The sequence below is a fragment of the Callithrix jacchus genome, chromosome 5 (genome assembly GCF_049354715.1).
Source record: "Callithrix jacchus isolate 240 chromosome 5, calJac240_pri, whole genome shotgun sequence".
Classification (NCBI taxonomy): domain Eukaryota; kingdom Metazoa; phylum Chordata; class Mammalia; order Primates; family Cebidae; genus Callithrix; species Callithrix jacchus.
Window position 1 is genome coordinate 137,760,762 of NC_133506.1, and position 18,506 is coordinate 137,779,267.

The window sequence follows — 18,506 nt, forward strand, 5'->3', positions numbered from 1 at the left end:
TTCATGCTTTCTGTTGACTTATTATGCCTCGATGATTTAAGAAAACAAAGCTTCCCATGCTTATGAAAGAGCTGAGGTTCTCTATAACTGTTCTCTTCTACGTTTAAGTGTTTCATCATTACTTTCACATGGGTAGCTAAATATTATTTCTCAGGTACCCATGAATCTATCTTAGTGTTCAAATCTCCTGGCATCTTTTAAATTTTTTTTCCTTATGAAAACTGAATTCTAAACGTCAAATAAAATAAAGCTTTCAGAAGATCTTTCATATTTAAAATGATCTATGAGATGGCCCAGGAGTTTCCTGAAAAATCACAAAAAAAATTTTCTTATAAAAAGAGAGGTATTTGAAATAATTAGGTATGAGCTGGGTTGTGGTGGCATGCACCTGTGGTCCCAGCTACTTGGGAGGCTGAGGCAGGAGGAGCTCTTGAGCTAAGGAGATCGAGGCTGCAGTGAGCTGTGCTCGAATCACTGCCCTCCAGCCTGTGTGACAGTGAGACTCGGTTTCTATTAAAATAGAAAAAGGTGAAAGAAAACAATTCTAAAGAAATAATTAGGTTTATTTGCTGTGTCAGGCTTGATGAATACTATGGGAAGAACGCCTTCAGGAGAGATGTGTGGCTGCCCGGGCTGCGTGTGTCGGGTACGCATGTGTCTGAGGCACGGAGGAATTGTGCACTGCGCTGTGCGGAGACTTCTTGGCTGCCCATGGTGCTTCTCTTCATGAGTCCTGAAGCCGTCTGCCTGATGCTGTCGGCTGGCAGCAGTGCAGCGCTCGGAGGCATAAGTCCCATGACTGTCATGACGTAAGTTGGGCATCACCTTACTTTAACTCCAGTGAGTTGTGCATCTCTGATGCCAGAGTGTGCAGCTGGGTGAACTCATTCTGGGGCTGTGCTACTGGAAGACGGCCACCACCTGCCCCACACTTTCTGCCTCTCCACTGGATATTCTTGGTATAGTTATGGAATAGTCAGCTTCACAATTATCTGTAAATAATTTCTTCTGTAAAGATGCTGCTCAACCGCTTTTAGAAATCAGATGTTCTGTTTCCGGGCATCTTTGAAAATAGCATAAGCGTCTTGGATTAACTTTGTCTAGAACTCGTTTTTGGACTCTGTTTCCAGATGTCTGCAGGACAATGAAATAACATAACTTCTCAGTTATGTTATTCTTGCTGTGAAGAGACCTTTCACTTTTTTTTTTGAGATGGAGTCTCACACTGTTGCCTAGAGTGCAGTGGTGTCATTTTGGCTCACTGCAACCTCCGTCCCTGGGTTCAAGTGATTCTCCTGCCACAGCCTCACGAGTAGCTCGGATTACAGGCATCTGCCACCATGCCCGGCTAATTTTTTTTGTATTTTTAGTAGAGACAGGCTTTCACTATGTTGGTCAGGCTGGTCTCGAACTCCTGACCTCGAGGTCTGCCTGCCTTTGCCTCCTAAAGTGCTGGGATTACAGGTATGGGTCCCTATACCCAGGCCAGACCTTTTACTTTTGAAAAGTGGCAGTGGTAAGTTAACCATGGCCATCCATGTGCAGTCTTTTGTCATCCACAGTTTTATTTTTTATTTTTGAGACAAAAGTCTCACTCTGTTGCCCACGCTGGAGTGCAGTGATGCGATCTTGGTTCACTGCAACCTCTGACTCCAGGGTTCAAGCAATTCTTGTGCCTCAGCCTCCAAAGTAGCTGGGATTACAGTCGCCTGCCACCACACCCAGCTAATTTTTGTATTTTTTAGTAGAGATGAGGTTTTGAAATGTTGGCCAGGCTGGTCTTGAACTCCTGATCCCATGTGATCTACCCGCCTCAGCCTCCCAAAGTGCTGAGATTACAGGTGTAAGCCACCGCACCCAGCCTCATCCAGTTTTTGTGTTACCCCGATGCTCCCCAGAAAGCTCAGACAGCTTAGAGTGCCTCAATTTGAACAGGGACTATCTCAGAGCCTGGGGAAAGACTGGGTAGGTACTACAGGCACAGGCTTCAGAAGGCGGCATTTAGACGATGCTGAGACCATCCCAGAACTGAGTATCCAGTTGAGAAGCAGATGGACTGTTAAGAACAGTAACTAAGATGGAATGGAACAAGAACAGATCTCACAGGAGGGGATGAACCGATGGGGGAGCTTGATGGCTTTTGTTGAGAATATGGATGATGTCTTCTTCATGTTCTACTTTCTGGATATATAAAGAACTCTTCCTATTTCCTCTTAAGCTACATACAGTCCATAAAAATTTTGTAGTCTCTGCTCTTATGAACCACAATAGAACATTTGTAAGTAATATCTTATTCTCCCAGTCTGAGTCCTCTAGAATTCAGAAAGTTGTTGAGTACTCTTACTTACTTTCAAGGTAATATAGCTATTCGCATAGTTCCAATGAGAATCTTTGTTGTCACCAGGACTTGAACTGGAAATACTTACTGTGTAACCACAGCCCTGCATGGAAGGCCAAATCTGAGAATGATGCTCATTTATAAATGTCAGTCATGAGTAGCCCCTTGTAAGGAACCACAGCCATGTTACAGAGCCCATGCTCACAAAGCCCTCCCAGGAAACACTGGGCCCAGGGCCCAGTTTGCAGGATGGCAGATGCACCTGGAGGGCATTTCCTGGAAGGCCCAGGAAGCTGGGCTAATTTGGAAACCTTAAGAAAGGAATTTGTTAGCTTGGGAATCTTAAGAAAAAAAAAGAAAGTAATTTGTGGCTGGGTGCAGTGGCTCACGCCTATAATCCCTGCACTTTGGAAGGCCAAGGTGGGCAGATCACCTGAGGTCAGGAATTTGAGACTAGCCTGGCCAACATGGTGAAACCCCAGCTCTACTAAAAATACAAAAATTACCTGGGTGTGGTGGTACATGCCTGTAATCCCAGCTATTTGGGAGGCTCAGGTAGGAGAATTGCTTGAGCCCAGGAGGTACAGTTTCTAGTGAGCCGAGATCATGCCACTGCACTCCAGCCTGGGCAACAAAGGCAAAACTCTGTCTCACAGAAAAAAAAGAAAGGAATTTGCTCAAATTTATAGGGCAGATGAAATCTGGTGGGTTCTTGGCTTGTTTTTCTAGCCTCAGGACGGCAAGCGAGAGGCATTTATTTATTTATTTATTTATAGACAGAGTCTCACTCTGTTGCCCAGGCTGGAGTACAGTGGTGTGATCTTGGCTCACTGCAATCTCCACCTCCCAGGTTCAAGCTATCCTCCAGCCTCAGCCTCCTGAGTAGCTGGGATTACAGGTGCCTGCCACCATGCCTGGCTAATTTTTGTGTATTTTTTAGTAGAGATGGGGTTTTGCCATGTTGGGCAGGCCGGTCTCAAATGCCTGACCTTAGGTGATTTGCCCTCCTCAGCCTCCCAAAGTGCTGGGATTACAGGCCTAAGCTACCATGCCTGACCTAAATTATTATTTATTTATTATTTTATTTTTTTTTGGAGACGGAGTCTCACTCTGTTGCCCAGGCTAGAGTGCAATGGTGTGATCTTGGCTCACTGCAACCTTCACCTCCTGGGTTCAAGCTATTCTCCTGCCTCTTGAGTAGCTGGGATTACAGGTACTTGCCACCATGTCCAGCTAATTTTTGTATTTTTTGAGAGATGGGGTTTGACCATGTTGGCCAGGCTGGTCTCGAACTCCTGACCTCAAGTGATCTGCCTGCCTCAGCCTCCCAAAGTGCTGGGATTACAGGTGTGAGCCACAGAGCCCAGTCTTAAAATATTTTTTAAAGAGGCTTTTAAAAGTCTAATCTGAAATTCCTTTTGGAAACTTCTAAGAAAGCAAACTTTAAAAAGCAGAGATGGTGAATTAGCACTCTTGCTGCAGCTATGGAAATAATCAAGCCATCTACAAATCAGCTCCATTTTGTGAGATCAGGAACAACCTTTCTGACTGTTTTGTGGTTCCTGACAACTTTTTGTGAGCTGTACCTCCCTCAAGCCTTGTTACCACATTCCACACATTACCTGTCTGATGCACATGGAAAAAACACCTTTCTTTGAAATTACTTTCCATCAAAAGCCGAGAAACTGTGGGAAACAAAGTGAGCTTCCGCAGAAACTGCTTTGTCTACTGCAAATTCCCTGGGTTATTATATATACAAATTCTATCCTGTCTGCCTCTCCCCTCCACAAGAACCAGTTCTGACTCTATTTGATTCCTTTACTCCAGATAGATTTGTGCTTTTTTGAGTTTTCCTTGAAACTGGTTATAACATCTGTCTCCTGGTTTCCTCATCGTTTAATGAATAGAATAAAATCCTAAACAAATGCTCATTTTTTCATATTTGAGAGCGACATTCTACTTCTTTCTGAAAATTATCTTTTAACACATAATTACATAAATATTATTGGACACGGTTAAACATCAGAAAGGACACTGAATTATGAACCAGAATGAGCTATAGCTGTCCTGAATATTTCTGCTCTAAGTAACACAGCACTAAAGTTTATAAAACACAATGGTGAGGGCCAGGTATGGTGGCTCATACCTATACTCCCAGTACTTTGGAAGGCCAAGGCCAGTGGATCATGAGGTCAGGAATTCAAGACCATCCTGGCCAACACAGTGAAACCCTGTCTCTACTAAAACTAAAAAAAAAAAAAAAAATTTAGCTGGACATGGTGGCACACACCTGTAGTCCCAGCTACTCAAGAGGCTGAAGCAGGAGAATCACTAGAACCTGCAGAGCAGAGGTTGTGGTGAGCTAAGATCGCACCACTGAACTCCAGCCTGGGCCAAAGAGTGAGACGCCACCTAAAAAAATAATGATGGTGACAAGAGGGAGAAATGGATAAAACATAGGAGCAATGGAGGATTTTAACACTTTGTGGTTCTTGGCAGTTCAAATTGAGAAACACAAATAAATTTATAAACAATATTAATACATATATTCGATATGATTGCTAATTAGGATAAAATCAAAAGTAGTATCTAGCACATTTGGCTTAATAAATAACCAAAGAAATTCTGAAACTCCCTCCTTAACAACTCGCTGGTGAAACGGAAGAACTGAGCCCACAATGGCAGACTACCTAAAAATAATTATACCAATAATACTACCCCTCAAAATCTCTGATGCTTGGCCAAAGTGATACTCATGAAAATTCTCACCTTAAGAAATGTAATTTCTAAGCAAGAAAGAATAAAAATAAATGTGAAACATTCAATCTAAGAAATCAGGAAAAGAAAAATAAAATAAACCCAAGAACAAGAATGAAAAAAGATGGAATGGGAACCAGTTCTGGTCAAGACACCAGAGCCATCCAGTGGTTTCAGACAGCAACCTTTGGGGAAACCCCTGGAAAGGGGGAGCGTGCTCTTACACACACACACACACACACACGTACGTCAAGAAGCATGGCTGACATGCCCCGTAAGAATGTTTTTTTTTTTTTTGAGACAGAGTCTTGCTGTGTCGCCAGGCACCAGGCTGGAGTGCAGTGGCGCGATCTCGGCTCACTGCAACCTCTGCCTCCTAGGTTCAAGCAATTCTCCTGCCTCAGCCTCCCAAGTAGCTGGGACTACAGGCGTGAGCCACCGTGCCCGGCCTTAAGAAGAATTTTTAAGAAGAGAAAAATAACCAGCCAACCAACCTAAAATTTAAAAAACATACTGATTCCTGAGCAGGATTCGGAGAAACAAATCCACACTTAAACTCAACAATGGTGAAACTGGAGAACCTAACAGATTGAGAGAAAAGTCAAAAAACAGCTTCCCTAGGGTGGGTGTGGTAGCCCACGCCTTTAATTCCAGCACTTTGGGAGGCCAAGGTGGGTAGATCACTGGAGGTCATGAGCTCGAGACCAGCTTAGCCAACATGGTGAAACTCTGTCTCTACTAGAAATACCAAAAAATAAAAAAAATTAGCTGGGCTGAACCTGGGAGGCAGAGGTTGCAGCGAGCCAAGATCAGGCCACTGTACTCCAGCCTGGGGAACAGAGCAAGACTCTGTCTCAAAAAGAAAAAATAAACAAAACAAAAACATCTTCCCCAAAGGAACTGAGATGAGACCGATGGCTGACTTCTCTGAAGACATAAGAATATTGCCTTCAAAAGAAGTTGAGCCCAAGGCAGGAAGATTGCTTCAGCCCAAGAAACAGAGGCTACAGTGAGTTACGATGGCACCACCATGCCAGCCTGGGTGACAGAGCGATACTCCATCTGTTAAAAAAAAAAGTTATAGAAAAATGTAGACATATACAAAACTCTATTTCCATCTTAACCTTCATTCCAGAAAGTGGTCAAACCAAAGTCATTTCAGATATATGAAGATATAGAGAGGGTACTGCCCAAAGGAAGTGCCAAGGCAAGGCCAGAGATACCAGAACATAAGTTAATTTCCCTTTTCTCTGCTTTAGAAAGATGGGGCTACCTTGTGTCTGAGTCTGAGAATGAAGCCTTGTGTCTGACCAACTGCTTTCTAGAGCTCCTGGAAGACCCCATCGGGTGATCAGGTGGTGGCTCACCCTTAAAATCCCAGCACTTTGGGAGGCCGAGGCGGGTAGATCACTTGAGGTCAGGAGTTCGAGACCAGCCTGGCCGACACAGTGAAAACCCGTCTCTACCAAAAATACAAAAATTAGCTGGGCATGGTGGCACAAGCCTGTAATCCCAGCTACTCGAGAGGCCGAGGCAGGAAAATCACTGGAACCTGGGAGGTGGAGGTTGCAGTGAGCAGAAATCATGCCATTGTGCTCCAGCCTGGACAACAGAGTGAGATTCTGTCTCAAAAAAAAGAAAAGTTAGGCCAGGTGCAGTGGCTCATACCTATAATCCCAGCACTTGGGAGGCTGAGGCAGGTGGAACATGAAGTCAGGAGATCGAGACTATCTTGGCTAACATGGTAAAACCCCATCTCTACTAAAAATACAAAACATTAGCTGGCTGCGGTGGCACGCATCTATAGTCCCAGCTACTCAGGAGGCTGAGGCAGAAGAATCACTGGAACCCAGGAGGTGGAGGTTGCAGTGAGCCAAGATCAGGCATTCCAGCCTGGGTGACAAGAGCAAGACTTGGTCTTTAAAAAAAAAAAGTTAGGTATCATGAAGAAGGTTGCTAGAAACAACATTTTAAGGAATCCCAGCTTTCTATAGGATTGAGGAAATGTCATTTGTGGCTGATTTCTGGAAGGGTGCAGGAGGGAGGGTGAGCTCCAGGTGATATCCACTCTGTGGGCTGAGGGGCCTGCATGGAGGGTCCCACAGTACCTGCCTCCTGCCTCCCCTGCAGGCCCCTGTGTGGGGCTATACTCACTCCCCATCCTGGTCTCAGCCTGAACCCTAGAGAAGGCAGGTAAAGCTCCTTGTCTCAGAGGGGAGCCCACCAGGTCACTTGCTGGAGTTGGCTCCACAGTCCAAATAGGTGTTGGCAGGAACTGGTGTCACCAGACCACAGGGGACGCCCCCAGTACCTCCTCCCTCAGCCATATATACTGGCACCCACAATGCGAGACAGGCTCATGCTTGAAAGCAGCCAAGAGCCAGTGAAGTGGCAGTCAGCTTGCTCCCTGAGGGATAGGGCCCCTTCCCAGAGGTGGGCAGGTGAGGACATGCAGTGAGGCAGCTGCAGGTGACCCCTGGGCCACCGGTGCTGGGACACAGTAACTGCCATGAAGGGGACTAGAGAAGCAGCCAGAAACAGCCGCAGGCAGAGCAGGTCCTGCTTAGCCCCCAGGCTGGCTGGCTCTCACATGTTAAATACTGTTGAATAATGATGATAGGTTTGTCACAGCTGGTCATTCAGTACTACTTAATGACTGTAGCCACATCGTTTATGAACCAGATAAGTGATCTTAATAAAAAACAATGCAGATAGGCCAGTCTTTCCTAAACCTTTGCAATCCAGACTCATGTTTTTAATTAAAAAAAAATTTTTAAGAGACTAGCTCTCCTATGTTGCCCGGGCTGGAGTGCCATGACTCTTCACAGGCATGATCATAAGCACTGCAGCCCTGACCTCCTGTGCTCAAGCAATCCTCACACCTCAGTCTCCCAAGTAGCTGGAACTAAAGGTGCATGACACCATGGCCAGCTGAGGACTCAGTGTTGAGGTGGGGAGGATGGCCTTCCCAAAAAGAAACAAATGGAGTATGTTTGGTATAATCAAAGCAAAGCCAAAAGTACCCATTCGTCTCTTCTCATTGTCGTTTCTAAATTGCCAAGAAATGGACAAACTTCCACTGAGTCCTCCCTGTGGGTGTGTGGATGCACACACACAGTCTAACATACAAACATGTGTGCAGTCTTGCTCACAAATGTGTGTGCACAATCTCACACACAAACACACATGCACAGTCTCACATACAAACACATGTGCCCATACAGTCTTGCATACAAATGCACGTGCACACAGCCTTGCATATAAATGCATGTGCACACACAGTCACGCAAACGCATGTGTGCAGTCTCGAATACAAACATGTGTGCACAGTCTCGAATACAAACACATGTACACACAGTCTCATACAAATGCATGTGTGCAGTCTCGCATACAAATGCACATGTGCACAGTCTCGCAAACGCATGTGCACACAGTCACATTTAAATGCACATGTGCACAGTCTCACATACAAATGCGTGTGCACATACAGTCTCGCATACAAACGCATATGCACGAACACACACACATGCCCTTTTGTGCGCTGGCTTGCTGGTCTAGACATACTCCCCTGCGGGCTGCTGCTTTTCCGTGATGACACATCCAGGCCTTGCTATGCAGCAGTGTGCTCAGCAGGCCCATGTGACATGGTACCAAAAACGAGAATAAGTGCTAGGAGCTTTTGGAGTAGTTAGGAACTGCCCCACACTTTTAGAGTAGTCAACAAAAGCATCAGTCCACAGCGGACTGGAGCTTAGTGGGCTGCATGGTGGAAAGCACTGTGAGGGTATGGCTCACCCTGGCACTCAACGGCTGCACGGCATTCCAGGGTCTGGACCCCAGCACCTCAGGATGGACTCTTCCCATTCAGATCACTCTGAGTTACATCCTTGCTATTGCAAACATTCTGCTAAGAATGCCCTTGCACATACATCATTTCCATGTCAGGATAGGATTTTTTTTTTGTTTTTGAGATGGAGTCTCACTCTGTCACCCAGGCTGGAGTGCAATGGCACAATCTCAGCTCACTGCAACCACCACCTCCTGGGTTCAAGTGATTCTCCTGCCTCAACCTCCAGAGTAGCTGGGATTACAGTGCACACCACCACACCTGGCTAATTTTTGTATTTTTAGTAGAGATGAGGTTTCACGTGTTGGTCAGGCTGGTCTCGAACTCCTGGCCTCAGGTGATCCACCCGCATTGGCCTCTCAAAATGCTGGGATTACAGGTGTGAGCCACCATGCCCGGCCAGGATCTCTTTTAAATAGATGATTCAAAGGGTGCAAACATTTAAAAATGGGACCAGTGCAACCCAACTGCTCTCAAGGAAGGCTTCCTATTGGCATTTGATGGTGCTTGCCCACACCCTCTTCAATGCCCAGCATGTGACTCTCCTCTGAGACGCAGAAGGACCTCGCTGTCAGCTGAATTCCTGCTCTCGGGTTCCCAGAGAGCCCAGCGAGGTCCTCATCAGTTACAGAGGTTTCTTCTGGGACTTGCCCTTCCACCCAGCGTCTGTGATCTCTAGCTGCTCCATCAGAGGTATTGACTCTTTTTATCACCAGGTATCTTACAAACATTTTCTCAGTTCCTTATCTTTTTCTCTTTGATGCTTTTCCTTAGAGATGCTTTACAATGGAATGATGTTCTAATCTGTGGATCACTGACCTTCCATGCCTTGGTGGATTGTAAAACTTCAGATTTTTTTTTTTTTAATTTTTTTGAGATGGAGTCTCGCTTCGTAACCCAGGCTGAAGTGCAGGGGCGCGATCTCAGCTCACTCAATTTCCTTGCCTCAGCCTCCCGAGTAGCTGGGATTATAAGTGTGCCAATGAGCCCAGCCAAGGAGACATCTCTTTAGCTGGATTTGGGCCTGGTGACATAGGAACTGAAGAAGGCAGAAAGTATCTGGCACCCAGCAGGGGCTCCTCTACTGGATGGATAGATGGTTATACAAATGGGTAGGTGGGTGGATGGGTGTGTGGAAGATTGGATGGATGAACAGATGGATGGGTAAGTGAATGGATGGATAGGTAGGTGGAATAAGTGGTTAAATGAATGGATGGATGGGTGGGTGCATGGGTAGGTGGCTAGATGAATGAATGAATGGATGGATAGATGAACAGATGGATGAATGGATGGGTGGATACATGGATAGATGAATGGAAGGATGGATGGATGGATGGATGGATGAATGGATGGATGGGTGTGTGGGTGGGTGGATGAATGGATGGGTGGGTTAGTGGATAAGTGAGTGGATGATTGAATGGATAGGTGGATAGATGACTAGATGAATGGGTGGATAGGTGGGTGAATGGATGAATGGATAGATGGATGGATGAATGGGTGGGTGGGATGGGTGGATGGATGGGTGGGTGAATGGATAGATGACTGGATGGATGAGTGGGTGGGATAAGTGGTTAGATGGACGGATGGATAGTAGGTGCATGGATGGGTGGTTGGTGGATGAGTGAGTGGATGATTGGATGGATGGTGGATAGATGAATAGATGGTGGATGGGTGGGTGAATGGATGGATGGCTAAGTGGTTTGATTAATGGATGGATAGATGAGTGTGTGGGTAGGTAGATGGATGGGTGGGTGGGTAGAAACATGAATAGATGGATGGGTTGGTGGGTGTATGAAGGATGGATGGGTGGGTGGATGGATAGGTGGGTGGGTGCATGGATGAATGGGTGGGTGGATGGAAGGTAGATGGATGGATGGGTAGGTGAATGAATGGATGACTGGATGGGTAGGTGGGTGGGTGGGTGAATGGATGAATAAGTGGTTGGATGGATAGATGGATAGATGGATAGCTGAGTGTGTGGGTAGGTAGACGGATGGGTAGGTGGATGAATGGATGAATGGAAGGTAGATGGATGGATGGGTGGGTGAATGGATAAATGGGTGGGTAGATGGGTGAATGGATGGTTAGATGGATGGATGGGTGGGATAAATGGTTGGATGGATGGGTGGATGGATGGATAGGTAGGTGCATAGATGGGTGACTCACTGAAACACTCAGCCATAAAGCCAGTGTCCCTTGCCTTTCTTAGGAAGTCAAGCCCGGGTGTCTGTGTCCAGCAGACCCAGCTTCCACCTCAGTGAGGAGACACCGTTGCCTTTATCTAGAGAAGTCTCCGGCCATCTTTGCTGCTCACCACAGAGCCACACAGAAATGCCAGCTGCTTTGGTAACCTGTGGCGTTGTGCTCACAAATGCTGCCAGCTAAGTGCATTCTCAGAGTGCCCACGGCTGAGATGAGGCCCTGCTTTGTGCAGTGGCCTTTGACAAGGCTCCGCTCACACAGGAGCTCCTGTGCTCCCTCAGGCCTTCTTAAGAAGGCTGCAGCCAGAGCCCACCCGCTGACCCCAGGCGCACACCCAGAACCTGGCCGTACCCAGGCCATGGCCCCCACTTAGACTCACCTTCAGGGTGGCCCAGCTCTGCACGGAGCCTGTTCCCCATCTCGATGAGCTGCTCCTTTTCCAGGCGGAGGCTGAGGATTTTTCTGGCTGCCTCCTTCAGCTTCCTCTGGAGTTGGTGCATAGATAAGGTCTGTGGGGGCTGTGCCACCGGCCGGAGGTGCAGGACAAGCTCCCCCTGATCCTTGGCCTCCACAGGCCCTCCCTTGGAGAGGCCCTGTAACAAAACCCACAGGCAGATAGCCTGTGAGGCTGCTGTCATGGGAGCACGCCAGGGCTGCCTGCCCACTGAGCCTCCTCGCCTGCTCTACCAGGGTGGGCACTGCTGGCCACCACCGGGTGACGTCCTTCCAAAAGAAAGACAAAAAGAGTCACTGCTCTCAATGCTTCAGTGGGTTCCTTCTCTTCCACAAATAGGATAAAGGCCCACAAAATCTCCTAGGCCAGGGCAGCCCCCAGGCTCTCACTGCCCTCTGCCTCCTCCCCACCGTTCCTGCCTTCTGGCCATCTATGCCTTTGTGTCTTTCAAGTGAACACAATGAGAATCTGAGGACAACCAACCAGCACAGCAGCTCCCCAGGGAGAGCAGAGAGAAGGCCCTGGCCTCCAGCAGTGCCCAGGACCCAGGGCAGCTCCTGCAGGCATGGCTTAGCCCTCCTCCACTTCTCGGGCTCCTTCCTTTCCCTACCTGCTGGCTGGACACCCCTTAACCACCCTGCAGCCCGGCTGTGGCTTCCCACCCTCCTGAAGCAGGTGCAGGGGGAGCACAGAGGCAGTGGAGAGGGAGGCAGCCGACACAGGGACAGTGGTGGAGCTGGCTGGGCTCCCCATCAGCACCCCAGGCCTGGGCCAACCCTAGATCTGAGCCCCTGGGAAGCACCATGTTGTCCTTGCTCAGCTCAGTCTGAACTCGCAGCCCACACCATGCCAGTGCTACGGAGTGCAGTCCCAACACAAAAAGATGCCTGGACTGAAAATGGGGGCACAAGAAAAACCACGATGTCCAGGCCCTGGCAAGACGGGAGCCAATGGCCTACTTCCCCCATGCCACTCCTGGCCCCTGTGAGGAGCCAGGCTGCACTGTGCCCTGGCCACTCGAGCTCCCGATTGCCTGGAACAGGCCAGCACGCCCTGTTCCCGCCAGCTTCCTGGTGTGTCTTTCCAGGGCTGGCAGGTGCTGTTGCCCTCCAGGTGCTACTGTTCTTTGGATGGCCTGGGGCACGGCCACTGTATGCAGTGCCTCCGGGCGTGTGTCGCAGGCTTGTGTGGGGCACTCCGGGGCCACAGGGATGACACAGCAAAGAGAGACGTCTGCCTTCCTCTTGGACAGAGAAAGCTCTGTGGTGCTGCAGCCCCCAGCTGAGGCCAGGTGCAGGGCAGCCCGAGGGAGGGGCTGAGTCCGACTGGCTTCCTCCAGGGAGTGGGCCTTGTGTCTGCTCTGGGAGTAACTCTCTCCCCCACGGTTGGCAACTATGGAGCAGAGGCGCACTCACAGCCCTGCGAGGATGGACAGGAATGGGCTCTTGGGCCTGGGAGAGGCCAAAGCAGATCCGGAGGAAGGGAGGCCTGCTGGTAAAACAGATGGCAGATGGCCCGGAGCTGGGGGAGGGCGGCCAGGCAGGTGAGAATTCCAAGTCTGGTTCTGAAGCTCTGGGTCTTCTACAGGAACACACTGCGTTATTTTGTTACTTTAACTGAGGAAAGAACAGTCCTGAAAACGGACTTTGCAAACCTCAAAACAGAGATTGAAGAGAAAATTTCCTCTTCAAAAGCAGTCCCATCTCCTGGCAAAAACGCCCTGATGTTGCTCTGGGCCCTTGTGGCTGGTACCAGGCTCGAGGGGCTCTGAGTGGCCTTCTTACCGTTGACCAGAGGCACACGAAGGAGGGCATGACTCAGGGCCCATGTCCTAGCCACGTGATTCTGCACACAGTGCCCTGCAGGGCAGGCAGTGAGTGATCCTACGTCTCTTGGATTCAGTTTCTGGTCAAATTTTATTTAGTAAAAATTTATTTGGATGATTCTCTAAAATCTTTCCACAAAATAAGATTTCTACAGCCTGAGACACACTCAGGAATATCTTAACTACTGTGTGCTCCAGGGGCCACCACCCCTAGCGGGGCAGTAGTAGCCGTCCACCCATCTGCCCCAACGCCTGGGACTCCCCCTGCACCCCCTGGTGAGGGGAAAATGTCTCCATGTATCTGAACAATTGGAAGGAAATTAAGGAAAGTTTGGTTTGCTGAAATGTCTTCATGTCTTGAGGACATGTGTGAGTGAGTGACCACAGAGAAGTCCTTCTCAGAGACTGAGGCCTGAGCCTGGCACAGGGGGTTCTATCAAGCCTGGCCGGCACTCACCTCCCCATGCGGCCACTCCAACGCCTCCCGGCAGAGCCAGCGCCAACGCCAGGCCAATACTGCCCCCCAGTGGACCCAGGGACGTAACACATCACCCAACTCTGCCCAAGCGGCCAGTGCCGGGGAAAGTTTTGAGTTTTAAGGACTAGGGGCAGCTGATGTGGGTGGTGTAGCCAGGGAAGCCCAAACCCAGCCCAGTGGGGCCTGCCTGGGAGCAGAGCACCCCGCCGTCGTCCACAGGCTCTCCCTCTACCATGGGAGAAGTGGGACACATGCCTCCGCACACACCTGGCCCCAGCTTTGCACTCATGGTTCCTTGGCTGGGGCCAGGGAAGGGGACCAGTTTTTGTCAGAGGTGCTGTGGGACAGTCCCTGGGCCCCCGTGCGCTTCCTCACCCACCCTGCACAGGCTTCCTGGACTACAGGAGGTATGAGATGCGGTGCCAAGTCATGCCTCAGTAAAGTACTGTGGGTGCACACAACATGTGACCTGGTCCATGGCCTGTGTGCAAATGTTACCAACTGTCCAGATAATGCCCTGACACCTGTTTCTCCTGTGCAGGATCCAGGGTCCCACGTGGCATTTCTTTTTTTTTTTTTTTTGGAATGGAGTCTCACTCAGTCACCCAGGCTAGAGTGTAGTGGTGTGATCTTGGCTCAATGCAACCTCCGCCTCCTAGGTTCAAGCGATTCTCTGGCCTTAGCCTCCCAGTAGCTGGGATTACAGGTGCACACCACCATGCCTGGCTAATTTTTTGAATTTTTAGTAGAGACAAGGTTTCACCATGTTAGCCAGGCTGGTCTCAAACCCCTGACCTCAAATGATTCACCCGCCTCAGCCTCCCAAAGTGCTGGGATTACAGGCATTAGCCACCATGCCCGGCCCAAGTGGCGTTTCTATGTGGGATCTCCCAGGTCTCCTAACTAGAGTGGCTCTCCAGCTTCCCTGTGCGTTTGGCCGCCCACTGAGCAACTAGACAACTAATCTGTACACATTCCTCTGTTTGGGCCCGTCTGAGGCTTCCTCGTGCTTAAGCTCTGCATTTTTGGCAGGGACCCCAGGAGTGAGTCTATACCATCTCAGTGTGACCCGCCTGAAGGCACATGACCTCAGTGCATCCCAGCACTGGCGATAGGAGTTCTGACCACTCGGGTAAGCTGGCGTCCAACAGGCTGCTCCACTGAAGTCAGCATTTCCCTTGGAAATAAGAAGTCACGTGTGGGGAGATGCTGCTTCCCACCGTCCGATGGGAATCCCTCTGAGTCAGTGCCCGTCCGTGATGGCCCAGCGCACTGTTCCTTTCTTTGTCCTTGGCTGGCACCCTTGTGTGAGGAGTTCCCCATTCCCTGGACTGATCTGTCCATTGCTATTGGCATGGACCCATGATTTCCTGGTTGGGTCAGTGGACTATGGTCTTTACCATCACTGCCTGTTGGCCTAGATCTGGTCAGTGGAGACCCCTTTCAGCTAGTTACTGTGCCCTCCAAACCTGCCTCCATGCTGGAGCCCTGGGGTTCCAGTGAGTAGAGCAGGAACCACCGGCTCAGTCCGGGCTGCGGGCCCTCTCAGGGGACAGAGCTGGGATCAGATATACATGCAGCTCTAACCACGTCTCTCTACACCCAACGTAACGGACACATTTATCCTCTACCTGGGGGCCCAGCCCCGATGCAGCCCCAGCAGCACCACCTTCCTGCCTCCCTTCTCCATCTGGGATCCTTTCTAGCGGCAAGCAGCAAGGACCTGGGCCCGCCCTTGCCTCCAGGGGCTCTGCCATGCTGCTTGGCAGAGGATAGAGCCGTAGTGGGCCACTCATTTCCTGCCTAGGTCACAGGCTGCTCAGACCCAGGAGGGGCCTGGAGCCTGACTGCTGTGTCCATGCAGGTAGACACAGAGGCCCGGAGTGTTGGCCCTGCCTGTGCCTCCGCTCCAATAACCGGAATTGGGCTGTAGGTGGCTTCAGCTCCCAGTCTGCCTGCTGTGGGATTTAATTCCTCAATGTACAAATCTGCTTTCGGGCAAGGCCTGGTGGCCCACGCCTGTAATCCCAGCACTTTGGGAGGCCGAGGTAGGCAGATCACTTGAGACCAGGGGTTCAAAACCAGCCTGGCCAACATGGTGAAATGTGGTCTTTACTGAAAATACAAAAATTAGTCAGGTGTGGTGGTGAGCGCCTGTAATCCCAGCTACTTGGGAGGCTGAGGCAGGAGAAATGCTTGAACCCGGAAGGTGGAGGTTGCAGTGAGCTGAGATCATGCCACTGCACTCCAGCCTGGGTGACAGAGTGAGGCTCTATCTCAAAACAAAAAAAGGAAAAATTCTGCTTATTTGTATAAATTACTGTCCCTTCCCTCTATACAAGTGGGAAGACAATGGGCTATGAAAGCGTTGACAGTTAGAGCTCCTGGGGCCCCTTGCTGCCCAAGGGGGCGCCCACCGTGTCCTAGAACACATGGTGCTCAGGAAGGTGAAAGAAGTGTGGGAGAGTGACAGGGCACCCGGATGAGTGGGAGACGCGTGGGAGAGTGACAGGGCGCCCGGGTGGGTGGGAGACGCGTGGGAGAGTGACACGGCACCCCGGTGGGTGGGAGATGCGTGGGAGAGTGACATGGTGCCCCACTACAGTTACCTCAGTTATCAACAGTCTGGGGTACACAGTCAGGGAGGCTGGGCAGCCTGTCCTTCACGGCCTTTCCCTCTGGCCTTAGGTAGGAAGCAGTGGGCCCTGTTGGTTGGCTCTGCCAAGTGGCAGAATCAGGGCCTGGGGCCCTCTCCACAGCTCAGAGCTATGGCTCAAACCCAGCCATGGAGCTGGGGGCCAGTATCTCGGGGCCAAGGGCCTGACCAGGACCAGGATAGGAGAGCCATGGCCTGGAGCAGCTGTGTGGCTCTGAATGCAGCAGTGAGGGCCATGTGTCCCCCTACCCAGAGAGGACCCACTGATCGGCATGGGGCAGGCAGGGCTGTGCACAGCCCCTCAGCAGGCCGTCAAGGGCCCTGTATTAAAGCAGACGTGAGCTGCCTTCAATGTGTGAGTTTCCAACACAAGATGCTGTTAACTGGAGGGAAGACTGGGATGGGCCACTCCCACCAACAGTGTGTCAAGGTGAAGGAGCAGAAGAGGAAGTCGGCAGAGGAAGAAGGTGGAGGAAGAGGGAGAAAGGACGGAGCTGGGCCCATTTCCAGGCACGGCCTTCGCTGCAGCCCTTGTCCCATCTAAGCTTCCAGGGCACACAGACAGCACTGCCGGCAGAGCACAGGCAAGGACAGCTTCTGCAGCAGGAGCCCTGAGAGGCGGGTGGCAGGAGGAGCTGGCAGGCACCCACCTCTCTCCTGAGGACCACGGCGTCCGAGGCTGGGGACTGCTTCCTTCCTGAAGGCTCCACTCCCCAGTGCTGGGCTATCCCGAGATGCTTCCGCAGCTCAGCCACCTGCTTCCACAGCTCCAAAACCTCCAGGTGTACCTGGTTCACCTCACGGGGAAGCTCGAGCTGGAGAGCGGCTGGCTCTAGGGGTTCCCGCAGCACCTAGGAGCCATTTCACAGGCAGTGTTAGGAATGAGGCCGTGGCCTGGGCTGGAGCAGGTCCTCGGGAACCGACAGGAAGCACTGTGAGTGCGAGCAAAACACAGGGGAGCCGGGGTCAGGGGTCAGGGCCTCCTCCCCAGCTGGACACAAATGCTCGCAGCCCTCCGCCCCACACCCAGGCTGCTGCTCCTCCCACCCTGCCCAGCTGGCCCCAGCGACTCCCCTGTGCCCTGCTCTGGACTCCCAGGCTGGTGGGGAGGATCCATGCATGGACAGAGGCGGGGCACCTCAAAACCCCTTCCTGAGCCCTCCTCCCAGGGAGAAACAAAGGCCTCCAGAATTGCAAGTAACCAGCAGGTAGTATAGATTGTTCTCTTCTGCTAATCAAGGGGACAGAGATGGGGAGGCCAGAGGGAGGCAGGCCAGGAGGTCAGAGGGCTGAGGCTATCAAAAGGCAGGTGGAGGCCAAGAGGCTGGGGCGAATGGGGGCAGGAAGAGGGAGGCTGCAGGCTGGCCATGAGACCCACCCTGGGGGCCCTGGGCTGGCCTCTGACTCTCACTGCCTCTCTCACTGACTGCGCCAGTCCTGGCGAGAAGGAAGAAGAGCACAGCAGGTGAGAAAAACCGCACGCCTCCCCGTACCAGAGCCTTCCTGCCTCATTCCCAGGAACATGAAATATTACTTTCCCTATTCCAGGGACTCCTATGGTGAATTCTTTATGAATATTTTATTTTTGAATTTGTCACCTACACACAAATAAAGGTTATCATTTCATTTACAGACACTGCTAAGTAAAAACCCAACCAAACAAAAATATTTCAGGGTGAATGTTTTTCCCAGGATAATCAAATCATCTATGATTAACCAAGGCAAAATTAAAAGCTTGTATTTATTTTTATTTATTTACATATTTTATTCAGACAGCATCTTACTTTGTTGCCTAAGCTGGTCTCAAACTCCTGGGCTCAAGCGATCCTTCTGCTTTGGCCTCCCAAAGTGTTGGGATCACAGGTGTGTGCCACTGCATTCAGTGTATTTTTCTTTTTAGAGACAGGGTCTTGCTCTGTCGCCCAGGACAGGGTACAGTGGTGTGATCA

At 50.4% G+C, this 18,506-nt stretch overlaps 1 protein-coding gene across 7 annotated transcripts in view; it reads right to left on the reverse strand.

Moving 5' to 3' along the window:
• Positions 1–18,506, reverse strand: part of CCDC57 (coiled-coil domain containing 57) — a 129,133-nt gene that overhangs the window by 38,378 nt on the left and 72,249 nt on the right. For all 7 annotated transcript variants that reach the window (XR_013536100.1, XM_035302208.3, XM_035302207.3 and 4 more), the window contains exons 14-15: positions 17,208–17,408; positions 11,524–11,737 (exon numbers count right to left, since the gene is read on the reverse strand). Coding sequence is in view for 6 of the 7 variants with exons in the window: in XM_035302208.3 (XP_035158099.3) it covers positions 11,524–11,737; positions 17,208–17,408 (415 nt within the window). In the remaining variant the exon portion in view is untranslated. The remainder of the gene's footprint in view (positions 1–11,523; positions 11,738–17,207; positions 17,409–18,506) is intronic.